The sequence below is a fragment of the Numida meleagris genome, chromosome 5, assembly GCF_002078875.1.
Source record: "Numida meleagris isolate 19003 breed g44 Domestic line chromosome 5, NumMel1.0, whole genome shotgun sequence".
NCBI classification, from domain to species: domain Eukaryota; kingdom Metazoa; phylum Chordata; class Aves; order Galliformes; family Numididae; genus Numida; species Numida meleagris.
This window is the reverse complement of record NC_034413.1, coordinates 69,505,272-69,520,934: the sequence shown is the minus strand read 5'-3', so window position 1 is coordinate 69,520,934 and position 15,663 is coordinate 69,505,272. Positions and strand designations below refer to the sequence as shown.

At 40.2% G+C, this 15,663-nt stretch overlaps 1 protein-coding gene across 4 annotated transcripts in view; it reads right to left on the bottom strand.

The window, feature by feature from the left end:
• Positions 1,645-15,663, bottom strand: part of EPC2 (enhancer of polycomb homolog 2) — a 43,461-nt gene continuing 29,442 nt past the window's right edge. For all 4 annotated transcript variants that reach the window (XM_021398029.1, XM_021398032.1, XM_021398030.1 and 1 more), the window contains exons 8-14: positions 15,467-15,556; positions 14,351-14,496; positions 13,902-14,245; positions 7,986-8,122; positions 6,340-6,499; positions 4,342-4,675; positions 1,645-2,927 (exon numbers count right to left, since the gene is read on the bottom strand). In XM_021398029.1, coding sequence (XP_021253704.1) covers positions 2,855-2,927; positions 4,342-4,675; positions 6,340-6,499; positions 7,986-8,122; positions 13,902-14,245; positions 14,351-14,496; positions 15,467-15,556 — 1,284 coding nt within the window. In that variant the 3' untranslated portion in view covers positions 1,645-2,854. The remainder of the gene's footprint in view (positions 2,928-4,341; positions 4,676-6,339; positions 6,500-7,985; positions 8,123-13,901; positions 14,246-14,350; positions 14,497-15,466; positions 15,557-15,663) is intronic.

Below are 15,663 nucleotides of genomic sequence, written 5' to 3'. Positions count from 1 at the left end.
ATATATGGCACACTCACCTTTTGAGCTCATGAAATCCTTTTCTCCATCTCATATTCTTCCAGAATCTATTAAAAGTTACAAGTGCCAGCTAAAGGCTTTTTCCAGTAATTAGATGAGGGTCAGACTACGTGAAGTCACAGATACACGGCAATCATAAGGATATTTTTAGTCCAATTTACCATGGAAATGAACTACATTTGTAGTGGGAAGAGTATATACTACAGAGCTCAGGAGCGCTCATTTGCTGAGAATGCAGCTTTCAATCTGCAGAAGAAATTACTTCCCGTTTTTATCTAACCACAAAAAGGCTTTGGGGCTAAATTAGAGAATACTTATTTTTAGGTATCACTCCCATTTGCAATTCTGCTTCCAAAAAGATTCCTACCTCAATCTACATGACCACGCAGTGACTCCCAGCAGTGAATGGAGTTCTACAGAAAACCTTAGACAGACATGAAAAGCTCACGTGCACGTAACGAACAATTTATCAGAAAGTGGAAGTTCCAATGAAGGCACAATGCAGAAAGAGCCATGCATGAGCACGTGCCTCTTCCATGTGCTGAGGACCCCAAACCTGCTGTCATGCTTTGCCTGATCAAGGCAGGAACACTGAAGTGTCAGGAGTTCCTCCAAGTGTTCCCAGTGGATACATTCAGATGTTCTCTCTCTCTCTCTGTGGGCTTGATAGTGAAGAGAAAATAAAGCATCAGTTAAGAAAAAAATAAGTTAATGCTAAGCATCCAAATTTCTGACAAACTCCCCATATTCACGGCTCTGTGTGTTTAACTGTCAGAATCTAAGATGAAACATGTTTAAATGCAGCTTAGATCAAAAGCAGCTCTTCATACAAACTTTTGAGAGGAAGAATATAGACTGCATGACAGCAGAAGTCATACCTCCACTTTTTTTTTTAAATAGAAATGTACAAATTATTCTTTCAGATTCTCTCAAGAAAGCAAAACACTGAACTGCAATACTAACTGCAGTCCAACGAACAACAGCCCTTGGAAAAGAGCATGTATCTAAGCCTACGTCAGCATCTACAAGGGTGAGAGTTCATTCCACGCATCAGGAACAGAGTTGTAGGAGCTCTGGTACATTGCACAGCCCCCATAGCTGATCTGACTGAACGACGTACTTGTTTCTGCCGAAGCCTGTCCTTCAGGAGACAAATCCAGCCAGCAGTAGTTATAATTCATATCCCTCAAAGTCTAGGTACATCACGTAGGCCCCCAGCTGTAGCATCCAACACCCAGCAATCATCATCTGGTAAGACCTCATGAAGGTAAGCCAACCCTTGGTGGCTGGAACAGCCAACATCGCGAGGCTCCCTCCAACCTCTTAGTCTCTATGACCCAAACAGCAGGAAACTTTGACTCGCTCGAGATAATACCCGAGGTTCCTTAGGCAGAACAAGCACCTGTTCCTTCCCCTGATTACTTCCAAGTCTCAGGTTCCAGCTGCTGGACGATCCTTCCCCTACTGTGCGCTTTAAGAAACAGCAAATAGTCACACGGACCGAAACCTTCCGCAGAATTAAATTCACGTGCTGCAGTCAAAGTCACCATCAAAAGACCATTACCGTGGCCTAAAATTCACACTTGCATTGCCTGCACATTGTGAAATAAACACATATGCAACGTGTCCATGTTTTGATATGTATTTTTATTTCCCTGCAGTTTTCACTTATCAAGAACAAGTAACAGGGAAAGTTGTCTGAACTAGTGCATAAACAAACATTCTGAAACACCACTACACGTATCTAATTTACAAGAACCGTATAAAAAAAGTCACTAAAACACTACACTACGAAGGTGTCCAACGCTTACAGTCAGACTTTTTCCAACCCGTTACTTGCCTTGTAGCCACAGGAAAACTCTCCAAAATTGAAAAGACGATCTTGCCACAACCCTCCCTCCCCCCCCCACCACCTGGGATGGCTCGATATCTAGACATCCAATAATTATTGCAATGATAATATAATGCAATACATACCTGGTAAAATATCCTTTACGTGGTGTGTTACAGTTTTAAAGCCGGTTAAAATACGCAGTCTTCGGATAAAATGTAATTGGTTGAGAATTTGTCTCGTATCTGCACAATTGTATATGTGCCAGATGCATAATTTTCCTAGTCCGTTTTTCTTTTTTCCTGTGTAATTATTTTTTATAAACTGGTATTATAAATAGAAATATACATTCAAAATATATGGAAAAGTGAGTTACTACATTAAATTTGCATGTATCGATCCATCCCTTTCCCCTGCACAGTAATAGAAAATACTATTTTGCCTTGAACTTCATATTTGACAGTGAAATGCCACTAAAGTATTTACCAAAAAGTCCATCTAGTCAAATTGTGAAACAAAATGAACCAAGTGAAAACTTTACATTTCCTTTAGAAAAAAATTACAAGAATTTTGTCTCCTAGCTATGAATCTTTAACTTTTTTTTTTAGACACAAAGTTGGATTTATTTGTACAAGATACAAAATGTAAACATGGCAAAATAAATAGTTAAAACAAGTGATGCAGGATCCCATTTCATGCTCATGATCCCATTAAAGAATTATTTTTTAATCCATTCAGTTGCAAATTCAAGTGCAAAAGCATGATGATGAATATCTACTATTCAAGTAACAGAAATAATATTGATGATACAAATAAACTATTTTACAAGGTAGTGATTTCCCCAATTTTACAAAATTTACATTATATATCGACTTAATACACGATATAATGACAGTCCATTTAGGTCCATTTTAGTTCTCTGTGATCCACAGAGTGCTGTATTTTGCATTCAGTTGGAATATAAATGACTACACCATTAGCACAGGTTGAGACACTGATTTGAGGTTATGTCACTTCCATTGCTACTGTTGTCTCTGCTATGCCATTTAAACCCAGTCGCTCTGGTTCATGGTTCTCTCTGCAACAAAAGAAGCATTCCATAATTACAGGTAGAATATGAATATTTCCTCGTGCGATTTCAGTGATTTCTCACAGGCTTTGTGCTATTACACAGCTATTACTTGGATCAAGGACGAATCTTAGCACATGCACTAGATAGAAACAGACCATTTAAAACTAAACACTGGCATTTAAGAATTGCTTTTACTCAATTAACATTGCAGTTCCTTCTACAAGATTATTAACAGAGATGGTCCAACTTCAATGCATTTAACTGTAAATTACCAGCCTATATTATGGATAATAGTAAGAAGTCTCCTGAAGGAACAGAGTCAAGGTATGCCATTAGGCCTTGCATCAACTACCAATTATTCCATTAGTGAATTTTTTTTTCCAGTGCAGTTTCAGCACTAGCACAAGAAATTTTAATTTCTTTCTGAATTTATTACCATTCCCTGGAGAGGAGCCTTAGGTCTATTCAGCTAAGATGGTTCTTTTTCAGGCATATGCTGACTTGACTTGAAACACCCCTCTGACTTGATGGAAACAAGAGCTAAAGGCACTAATGATACAGAAGCACGCTTTAAAGCAATTGCTAATTTAAAAACAGCTTTTCCACTCTCTACGCAGTGACTGTATTATACATGTGGTTTTCCATCTCAAAAGCTCTTTTTAACATCTCCAGAAATGTCATGAAATAATCCATACTGGATAAAGCTAACGCACATTTTCTGCTTTCTTAACCTATATACAAGTATGCCTTTTTTTCCCTCTTTTAAAGCACCATACAATCCAGCAGAGACCTTTAAAACAAAGCCCAAACAATGCAAAAATCAGAAAATAGAAGCAACTACAAGCTCCTGCCTCTCCTGTGAAACACTTAAGTATCGACTAAGTATTGGTAAACGAGAATAATTATCTATTATAAGGCATGTATAGTAAGATACAGGCTGGCTTATATCTATTTTCTGTTTTGAATATAAAACGTGTGTAGACACATATGTATGTATAAAATAGATCTGTCAGCCTGCATCTTACATTATGGGTACACAGAGCTGCAAAGAGAACATGAGGAGAGCTGGAAAGAATCTACTGGCAAGTGCTGCATGAGAAGGGACAAAGGAAATGGTTACAACGAAGCCACTTAAACACAATGGAAGTTCACCAAAACTATTGTGCTCCGAATTGGCAGAAGTTATCTGGGTGTTAATGTGCAGAAAGATAATACTGCATCAGCTCTTCTTGTTTGTCACAGTCATGCTGATGATGCCAGCAGCTGGATGTTTTTGTGAGGCTGACGCTACCCCGAGGAATCTCTTAGAGGGGGGAAATGATTCTATTTCGTGCTCTCACGCAGAGTGGGCACATCTATGGATACATTCAGGCAGCCCAAATGTAACTGAAATCTGTGCTCTAGCTTGCTCCGCACTTACCTTGCTATACTGCTGATGGCACTGCTAGGAGTTACCTTTGGCACTCTGTCCATGCTGGCAGCAACTGTGGCAAGTTTTAAGGCTGTTGGCGATGGTGCTGAAGTCCTTGTATTAATATGCACATTGACTGGAGAAACAACACTGACATTGTTGAGGTGCACTGCGTTCGTCAGGCAAGAATTGTTCATGGGAAGCGTCTGAGGGCTGCTCGTGCACAACGCTGGAATTAAGTGGTTTGTGGTGGTGTGGCCAACTGTCCTTACAAGCTGTACAGCTGAAATCCCTGGGCTGGATGATAAAGCCATGTTGGTGGAGTACAACGTTCTAGAGGTTCCTGTTGCAAAGCGGATATTATTAATTAAAAATACGCCATTAGATTTAAAGACAAAAGATTAAATCTCAATAGTGATAGCGTATGCGTCACTGGAATTATCCTTGTGTTAGCTGTTTTCAAGATTCAAAAAAAATGACAAGTTTTAGAAAGGCTTCCAGTCAAACCTAGGAATAGTTTGTGTTTTGTTTGCTTCATTCGCGAAGACATCAGAAGGCGAAAGAAACTGCAGTATCAAAGAGTTTTTCTATTTTCCAACTTTATGCACTTCAATTCAGGTGCCTTAAATTGAAGGGCGACATTCCCCATGGGAGTACATCGAATGGGGCACAGCTTAACCAGGCAACTACAGAGGCGGAGCGAGAAGCCAAGTTCTGATGTTCTGAATCACTTCTTCCCTTCTCTGACTGGCAACACCAAGAGGTGCTGGGGACCAGCCTCCTTGGAGGCAACAGAACGAGGGGCACAGGAGCCCTTCCAGGTTACAGTGTCTGCACTTGAGTGGTGGGAAAGCTTCAGGTTCAAGCCCCAGCTACAATCACACACAACATATGCTCAAGCCACTGGTTCTCAGGTTTCCTCTTGCTATTCACTGATCTAATGGAACTAAGGATGTTTTTCACTATTCCTGCAAAAAGCTGTTTTTAGCTAATATGTCCTAATTTAAATCTTCCTATCCGAATCTGGAATGGCTATTTTACATCACTGACATTTACAGCTTTGGAACGGTAACACAAATCTAATTTTACATGTGTATTTGCAATATTTTTCACCAGCCGTAAAGCTACGTACCATGGACCAGCATGACACACTACCACGTGCCTGATCCCATATCCCTCAAAACATTACACTCTCAGCCCTGATATTTCTGCAAGTTACACACAGTTGTCTCTTTCTTTACTGGAACAGTTCCAGCATATCGATTTTATTCAGCTGTGTTGCTTTGGTTTTTTTTTTTTCCTCCACCTTCTATTTATTTCATCATTAACCCAGCCTAGCAGAAGCTCTATAAAACTAATCACATCATTAGCCGTTAAAACAACAAATTACTGTGAAAGCCTTTTATTTGTTATGACAGCCAAATTTCAAAGCCCATTTCTCCCAGTAACATAGCAACTGCACCAACATGACTGGCATTGCTGCTTTCTGTCAGGGAGGTTCAGAAACAGGGGCTGGGAGCGAGGCAGTGAATGCCAACGTAGGGACTTTTGCTTGAATTTGGGAGGAATCTCAAGTGCCATAAAATCTGAAGCTTACAGTAACATCAGAAGAATTACTAGAAGCGGTTGATAAGTTTGAATAAGCAAGTGAGATAATGATCAAACGACATAACCAATTTTCTACATTCTTCTTAAAGTATTTGATTTTTTTTAAGCAATTGGTGGCTTTTTTAAATTACACATTCACGCTCTTTATAAAACACTATCGGTTATCACTTTGATCATAAAAGATGATTAGAAGAGAGAGCCTACAAAAGAAAATAATGTTCTTCTAAGGGTCAAAGAGCATTGGTACTTTTATCACCAAGCTGACATATCTAACAGTAAGATTTAAAACCTTTAGTAGCAGTAAAATACGCCGAAAAATATCATTTTGGAGAAATGAAATAAGCTCGTTTGACACGTTCTCTGCCCTGCACCAGACCACGAGTTTTAAGAAATGATCACCTGAAGGCTGGACAACACCATTAATATTGTTGTGGCTGGCGTTTTGTTCCTTTGTTGCCTCACTGCGACCAGGAGCAGGTGCACTAACCACTGCGGATGCAGCAAAGTGGGCACTGGCTGAATCGAGTGTTTTTGACATACAGTCGGAGGTGCTGGAGCCCTGGGGGAATAAAAAAAAAAATTATTTTTTATTTCTTTATAATTATCCGAGTACAAAGCGAAGAACTACATTTGGATTGCTGCGATGCATAATCACCAGTAAATAAGTGTATCTTCGACACGTGCTGCACTTCTAAACGTAACCTAAGGCACTGTAATATTAAATTTTCACATGACAAGTTTGTTGAAAAGGTGAAGTGTCCAAATGGGTGCTAAGTCCTGTCCAATTCAGTCAGTTAATAGCAAGTGCAGTTCTTAGCACGGCCAATCATTTTGTTAATGTGTTTGAGAAGCTTCCTCTAGGATGATCACTGTGGCGTAAGTTGTCTCCTCTGTCTCTGCACATAAAATACACAGTAACCCTCCATCTACAGAACTGTCCACATTCACAGTACGCTCATTCTCATGGAGTAATTCGTACCACAGCGTAACCACCTACTGAATTCTGGATGTACATACGTTCTCACAGTCCAGTTTCCATCAGAGAATGGTAAGTACTGGAAAGACACCAGGAAATGGCTGGCTGTGTCATTCCATCATCCTGCACTTTCTGTTAACTAAGAAAGTTCTTTCCAAAGATGTTCAGAGCCTCTCAAAAATCCGAAATTCACCCATTTTATTTAAATATGCTCAGTCAGAGTTTTACAAAAAAAAAAAAGCGCAATCAGGAGCCACTATGACAGAATCCCTGATGAGTCCAAGTAGAAAACACCCAGGGGGAGAGGAAAACAGCGCTGGCATCTAGATACAAAATGCTTCAAATAAAACATACCTAGACAGCAGCTTTTAGATTTTCTTTTCAAGAAAGTATCAGACAACTAAGCTCAATAGAAAACAGACATCCTCCCCTTGCTAGGAATCAGAGATGAAAAATGTGTACAATACAGAAGTCTGGACAACTGGGGGGTGGGGGAGGTGAAGGAGCTGGGAAAAATCAAGCTAGATATGTGAAACTAATGTTTCCCTCCCAGAAGCAATGAGTTTTTAGTACTCACTAAACCTCTGCTCATAAGAATACATTATTACATGAAGTGGTTTTAATAAGAAGTCTCTCTGGAGCACTTATACACACACAGGAAGATAAATCCTTTGACTATTCATGTCATTTGACAGAGCACTGGCTATTTTTTACACGGACAATTAACACATTAAAACATGAAGTCTCTTACTCAACTTCTAAAACATAGCCACAATACACTGCTAAAACAACAACAAAACCACACACTCCAAACACACCAGAGGTTTGGGGGTTGAAACTTGAGACGTTACCTGATTCAGAAACAGAAGCAGCATGAAAAGTATTTGCTCTAGCTACAGCACAGATTACCTTCCAGGCACTACAAAGCAAACTGGAAAAGCATCCTGACCAAAATCCATTCTAAAACTTCACGTATTTACTGAAGTGTCATATTTAGCTTATAACAGAGATGAAAATCACAGTAAGCAAAAAGGAAGGTGGGAGCATATGACAAGGTCAGGTACGTTACCTGTGCTTTTGGATGTGTCTGTTGCGAGGAATGCTGAGATTGTTGTTTCTGTTGAAGCTGGGCAAGTTGTTGCCTCTGCATTTGAACTAACTGCTGTTGATGTGTCTGAAATTGTTCTTCTGTGATACCCCCTGTTACTACAGAAAATAAAGGGAAGCCAGCGTTAAACAGATCTGCATAGAACAACCACACCTAAGATGCACGAATAGGTCAGCGCTGGATAACAAGTGGGTGAAAACATACACCGTGCCAGATGCTTGCATACATTACTACATAACAGAGAGGCCAAGCTAAATTTGTTTGTTGTGTTCTTTTAACACTGATTCCATTCATAACAAAATGATTCATAGCTTCCACGGTTTTTAAGCAACTTCCATCTTTGGGAGTTTTCTCTCCAGTAGCTTTAAGCAAAAGTTTATAGAAACTCTTTCCTGATTTCCAGAAAAAAAACAAAGAACATCCTAGAAATCACAGCTGAGGAAGAAGCGCACTGAGCTCAGCTTCATGTCTGCTCTCCTAGTGAACACTTCCAGGTCATTGCTTTACAACTTCCCTTCCTCCACTGCAGAAGCGTTGCCTTCTTTTCTGACAGCAGAACATACTGTGCAAAGGAAGCCCATGCCTAACACTCAAGAACACCCATGTTAACAGTGAAAAGAGAACGTGTTCTGCAGGTGGGTCAGATGTACACACAGTTGGTATCCAGCTCTACACCAATCCTTACTTGAAAGGCTAAGAAACTAACAGACAATAACAAAGCTGATCTTCATGTCACAAACAATGTTATCAAGTATTGCAAATCAGTGTTCATATTTATTTAGCAAATCCAATCTGACCTTCTAATTTCACACCTTCTTCCCCAGAAGGGAATGTTCAGGATTGACCTGAACAGGACTTTCTCTATTCACCTCCTTTTCCTTTTAAAAAAAGCACTGAATGACATAACGATTTTGCTCATTTGTGAGAACCTGGTTAACGCAACCCCAGCAGAACCATACTCCAACAAGTGAGTATGGGAAGGGTGGAGTCAAGAAAAGCAGTTCTCAGTCTTCCTCCCCACCTCAAGAACTGCAAACATGATAAAGTCCAAGTGCCATCAGGTGTTTAATGCTAAACCTGAGTTTTGTGAAGTCAATACAACTCTGGAACTGAGTTCTCTCGGGAGCAAGTAAAAAGAGAATTCCCTTTTCAAAGATTGCCATTAACTACACTTCGGCATTCTGAACTATATATTTCAAAGACCAAAGCTTTCACCCATCTCCAACACGTGGATTCTGCAGGAATATCATTTATCTCACCGAGACACAGCGAGACAACATTTAACTGAGCTGTCTTTCAGGGCCTGGCTCTTCTGTTTCCTAGCTGTAGCACTCACCCTTGTGCTGAAATTCTGTTCCAAGTAAGAGCCAAAATGCAGACTGACTGCTCAGGAATTACATGGGAAATTACTTCTCTACTGCTTTACCATCAACACAAGCGTCAGCCAGGGTGGGAGAGCACTTAAGACGTTCAGTGACTTACATTATTCATCCTATTAGATTCTTGGGATTTTATCATTATTTCCAACACATTCTAAAATCGAGCTTTCCCCCACAGTTAGCAGTACTTAGTTCCCCTCAAAGACTCTTCCCTATTACTACAAGCACTAAACTCAAAGTTCAGGCAGCTAGACCTGTTAAGCTTCCTCACAACAGTCTCCCAAAATGTGTTTCGTTACTAAAGGCAACAGAGCCAAGAACAGCATTATGGAACATTACGTATGTATGTAATTCTATTTTTAAGTTCTGAGGCACCAAATTCCTTAACGCCTTCTGTTATGTTCAAGAACAAGTCAATACCACGCAAAGAAATACCTAAAATGCATTTAGCCCTAATTAGCTATTATTTATCCGCCGTAAAGGGGGCATTTATATTGACTCAAAGTTGGATTCTTCCATGAGCTGTAAGAACAGAACATAGAAAACTGCCTCCAGACCAGACCACCACCCAGGTTAGGGCTGGCCTACACGTTACATGCTCTCTCTCTCCCCTGTCAATTTGACAGGGACCAAGAAGCCACGGAACACAGCTGCAGGGTACAGGGGTAATCAGCGTAGCAGCATCTTAATTGCTTACACCGCCTTCATATGCCTCAGCTCCAGCCAGGCCAGTTCCTATCAGCAGGGATTTATTCAGTCACACTGAGCTCTGCCGTTAACCTTATGAAAAAAGCAGACGTTCATTAGCACATTTACTATCATTTTGCTTTGCCAAATCAAACAACTGAAGGCTCCTAAAGACAAATCCAACTTCTACAATGCTCCAAGGCAGCCTTTAAGGTAATGGCTAAGTGCAAGTGTTCTATACTTTTCGTATAGGCTTCTATTGACTAGAAGTTTTTAGTTTCCACTGCTAAATATTAGGATTTCTATTTAACCACAGTCTACCTATATTGAAATATTACAACAGAAAAGCAAAAAGTCAATGTGAGCGTCTTTTGGTTTCCTCTCCTGGACATCTGTGGCTTAGATGATGATGTCCCTGCTCTTAGGAGCTACAGGCTTTAATCAAAGATCATCGTTCAGGCTGCCCCACCGGAACAGTACCTCATTAATCTCATTACCTCTACATGATCTTTAATTCTCAGCAGGACACCTCTAAAAGTAAACGCCTGCTCCGCACGCCAAATTCTTTAACTCAGAACGCCATCACCTCCAGTTGTCCCTTGTATCTAGGGACACAGGAACTAAGCAGCTAGCTGTCTGAGTGGCTCCCAGGCGCTGGCAGCTGATGCAGAGCGTACTGGCAAACTGCTGAAGATTTTGCCTACAGCCTAATTCTCACTTCAGTTCCACAAGCAAGACAAGTTGCAGTCTAGGAATTCAGCCAGCCAGCTAAGCACTAGCTTGCCAAAGTAAGTTGCACCATCGACAAGTTCCTCCTAACTTCCTTCATCCACCGCTTATCCTCATCATCAGTTTATCTCCTTTTACATTAAACAGAATTCTTCCAGAGCTGGCTTTGGCAAAGAGACCGCATTCGCTTCCCAGGTGCAGCGTGTAAGTTTACTGAAAGCTTACACAACCGATCCAAGCGATAGGATTGTGTCAGGGACCTTGTCTCCGTTGTCAGAGCACAAGCAAGAGGAAAAATTAGCTTGGAACAGAGGCTCTTTATTCACACGGTGATTAGGCACCTTCAAGAAAAAACTAGTGTTAGCACAATGCGGTTTTTAAGTCTTCATTTCTGTTTGCACAATGCCTAGCACTGGGGAAATAGCAGTGTAATCATTGTTTAATCAATACAGAAGTAAAAATATGACGTGGAGGTAACTTTAAATACAAATAACCAAAGCAAGCATCTCCAACTCTTTTCTAAACTAAACAAAAAACTCCAAAACAACAAAGCCAATCTAACTGCTGTCATTTTTTCCTCCAGAGATTCCTTTATGCTCAAAGGTAAATCTGTTCTAAAATTAATTTCAACAATCATCTCCCCAAAAGATCTGCTTTAATGAATACAGCGATGTAATTTAATGCATAACCCCATTTTGACCCATCCTTCTAAAATTCACTCATCACTTACTAAGTAGCAAATGTAAAACAGCAGTGCCCCCTTGTTGGCTCAGTTACACGGTAAAGAGTTTTGCTGCTTTATTGCACCTGACCCTTTAATAGAACTACAGGATCTGTTTTGCAGTTGGAATCTGGAAAGACAAAGGTCTTCCTAAACCAAACATTTCCCTGCACAGTGTACTTCAACTACCGAGTAATCTCTACTCATACCTAAATGTAGTCTTCAGACAGATCATCAGGATTATACCAAATAAATTACCATTCCTCAAAGTGGCTTAGAGCCATCAGATCTTATATATGTACTTCTCTATAGTCTCTACCATCATTAAAATGTCTTTTTTTTTTTTTTACCCCCACAAGCTCAAGTCCTAAAGCACATGAGTGTTAGTCCGCACTCACATGAGCTCTGTCATTAATTTACCATGTAACATCAACATTTCAGTTCTTTAGTCTTACTAAACCAGGTAACACTCAGCAAGAGCCAGCCCTTTTCCCTTCATGCACACAGAGTTTCCTACCAAAACAGAGAGCTCCTCCCCACCAGCCCCTTCTCTGCTCCGATTTTCATTCGTACGTACAGGTACAGATATCTCACCAATCTCTTCAACTGCTCTCTTTCACTCAGATATATCAGCTTCCACCTCAAAATACTCTCCTAGTTTTTAGGTGGACTCCATCCTCAGGAAAAAAGACATCTCTCCAGAGCAGCATTTAAAGCCTCAAAGTTTCAGATCTAACTAATCTCTAGCCCATCTACTGATTCTTACATTATCACAAGATAACGTAACTTGCCTTACCTTGGTGCCACCATACTCTTTCCATTCAAATAGAGCTCCTGCAGTATTACTTGCTCTTGTTATCCAAAGAGCTATCAGCACATTCTTTGCTGCTCCGTACCACTGCAATGTCCACGTTTCACATCCTTAACTCTGACAAATAGTATTCATTTCTATTTTCCACACTGGCTTTAACACTGCTTCTCTTGATTCTTATCAATAATCCCACCGCACAGAACTGCCCCTTTCTGTTACAGGTGCAACTCTCCAGCCCTCCAAGTTCTTTACAAAAAAAATTACACAAGATATGATGACGGCACATGACACCTATTCTCTTCATCCAGCAGAAGAATATTCTTGTGCAAATCTCTTCATGGGAGAACAATAAAAAAGCTGCAATGACTAAAAAGAGATGGGTCTATTCCACATCCGCATGTCATTAATCACAGGATTTAGAATCAGCCTATTGTGTCACCTAATTATCTTGTGTACATACAGAGCTGGGTATTGTAAAACAATGGATGGGGAAAATACTCAAATGCTCGTTGATGCTTGGTAATAGATCTCTTCTGGCACATCTCCAACCGTCCAGCATTTTAAAGAATCATATATTCTTTTACAAGTATCAAGTTTAACATTGTCACTTGTTATAAGTAAATCACTTGCTTCATATATTGGTTGTATTTGAGGCTGCTAATGTAAACTTAAAGCATTTTTTGTTTTTGGTAGTTTTTACTCCAAGTTAAGTGCTTCCATATCCAAATCACCAACAAAGGGTATAAAAAGATCAGAATGGTGATGCATGTATGTTATGTTCTTGATAAGATTCTACTGAAGATTCATTTACTTTAAGCCTAAAACATACATGAATTGCCATCTTGCTCATCTGGAGCTGTAAGGTCACAAAACTGAATGGTAAAAGATAGCTGCATTAAGTGTGAGAGTTTGACACCAACCTTAAGGGAGAAGGAAATCCCCTATCACTCTTCATCTATGCCTGTTGATTTTCTGATGATCAGCAGACAAGGTGCACCATTGTTATAATACAAATTTTTGCCACTGGAAGTCTTCAGATGTCAACTCAAAATGCTGTTTTGTGCCTCCTTCATGCCTGCTCAGTAAGCTTACTAACTCACTACCGGCTTCTGGAGATGGTTTAGCAAGGTTTAAAGAACTCCAAGACATCTCCCTGTCTTCACTGTGTTCCCTGTCTCCTCCACTGTGTTCCACCCACCCTGCTCCCCTCAATGAAACAACAGTTTCTCTTTTACATTCATAAAGAGCATTGTTCACTGCTTAAACGAGGTTAGGCTGATAAATTACATGTAAGCAATCCTGACATACAAACAGAATCCCTCCTTCACATCTCGCATGTTTAAGTCCAGCACTTTATCAGGATTCTATCTGAACTGCAATTAAAGCAGAAGGAAGAGGATTTAAAATCCCTAAGAAATGTAAAATAGTTACCTTGTATCAGTGGGTTTAGTTACACATCATTAGTTAATGTGTTATCAGCCCAGTCCCAAGAAAAAAAAGCACCAGAATTCAGTATTTTAAGTTCTATAAGAATTCAAATCCGTGCCTACCTGATATGCCATTCTTGCTGGTGTTCAATAAAGCTACAGATGCTGCAGAAACTCTTTTGTTATTCACAGTCTGCCCTGGTTTCCTTGAGGTACATTCTTCACTATCGCTGTCCTGTACATTTAGTAGCCTTGGCTGAAAACACTGCAGTCGACATGATCTGATATTGCTTAGTATTTCAGAAAGGGACAGTCTGTTTTCACAACGTTTATTGGAAGCATTGGTCCGTGAAAAATTAGAAGAAAAGTCTAAAGTCTGGGAAGAGCTTGAAAAACTATTCAGCATTTCCGGGTCAATCTGTCTCAGGACAGGATCATGTTCTGTGGATATTCGGTCCATTATAACCCTGATTTTAAAAGATGGGAAAAAAAAAAAGATGTTAATTGTGTATTTTATATACATACTTTTATATTTTGAAGGGAAACAAAGAGTAAAAATAATGCAGACATACCTTCCACCCCTGCCAACTCGTCTTCTTGCAAATCCTATACATCTTCTTGGAATTGTAAGGGTTGTAAGGCAATGCCTGAACCTCAGTTTGTCCAATTCTGCCAATTCTGAGTTTTCATATGAAGAATTAGTTTGGTCCAAACGAGGCTGTAAAGAGTAAAGGAAAGCCGATTTTGCACATTCTTGAAAACACAAAGTTGTCTGTGGTGTTCTCTAAGTGACTGCAGCAGCAAGACACGGGCAGGACAGGAACAGAAGCAGGTGCCAGCACACAGCAGAGTTGTGCAAAGAACTCACAGCACAACCTGTGGGAGATGCCCACCTTCTAACCTGAGTACTCTGGGAGATTGTTTGGGTGTCTGAAGCAGACAACCTAGCAACTAAGTTACTTCTCCAGTGAGTTATAGGCAGCCTTAAAGACTAAATTTATTTTGTCATGCAACTTCACTTCCCTCGTGGGAAGCGAGCAAAGTAGAACCAGACCCAACACGTTGCATTGCCTCTGTTGGTCCTCCATAGACAACAGCTCCCCATCTACAAATCCATACTTAGTATGAAGCTCAGTGGTTCTGAGAAGACACTGGAACATTTAATCACTTTCTCCTCTGCTCGCTGCTGCAATTGCAATGTAACGTTCTTCCAACATATCTACAGCTTGCAATTAACTCAAAAGAAAGATTTAATTTAACTACACAAAAAAATCCTGAACAGGTTGAACCTCTTTGCTTTCACAGCCAACTCTACTCAGCGCCCAGGTCTGAGAACTAAGACACGCAGCATCCCATGAGCTTTATGAGCTGGGAAAAAAGGATGCGTTAGGAAAACCAAAGGGAGTGCATGAGGGGGGTGGAGTCCTCCTCCCTTTCAAATTTGGGATTTGAACTGGGATGAATTGGATTGCTGGCAGTGCTTTGTATGGCCTTTAGGAAGTCAGAGGAACGGTACAAGGAGAAATACTCTTGTGAAAAACTCAAAGATTTTCTTTGGAGTCACCAAATCACCACAGTTTTGATAGTGAAAGTGGGAATAAAAAGCTATTCCATTAACACTGAGCCAATGAAAACAAAAACAAAACAAGAACACCCAACACATCAAATGCAACAGCAGACAGCCTTACAGCGTAATACTGGCATCCTGCTCTTCTCCTGAAAGCACAAGGTCCATCAGGATCATTTTCCTCTTCTGTTTCTGATACCGGTGACGGTACCTAAGCCAGAAAGGAAAGTCATTCTTCCAACTGCCATACGTTTGTAATACAGATATTAAAAAATATAATTAATATATAGTCACCAATTGACTCATATAGTAAAAACG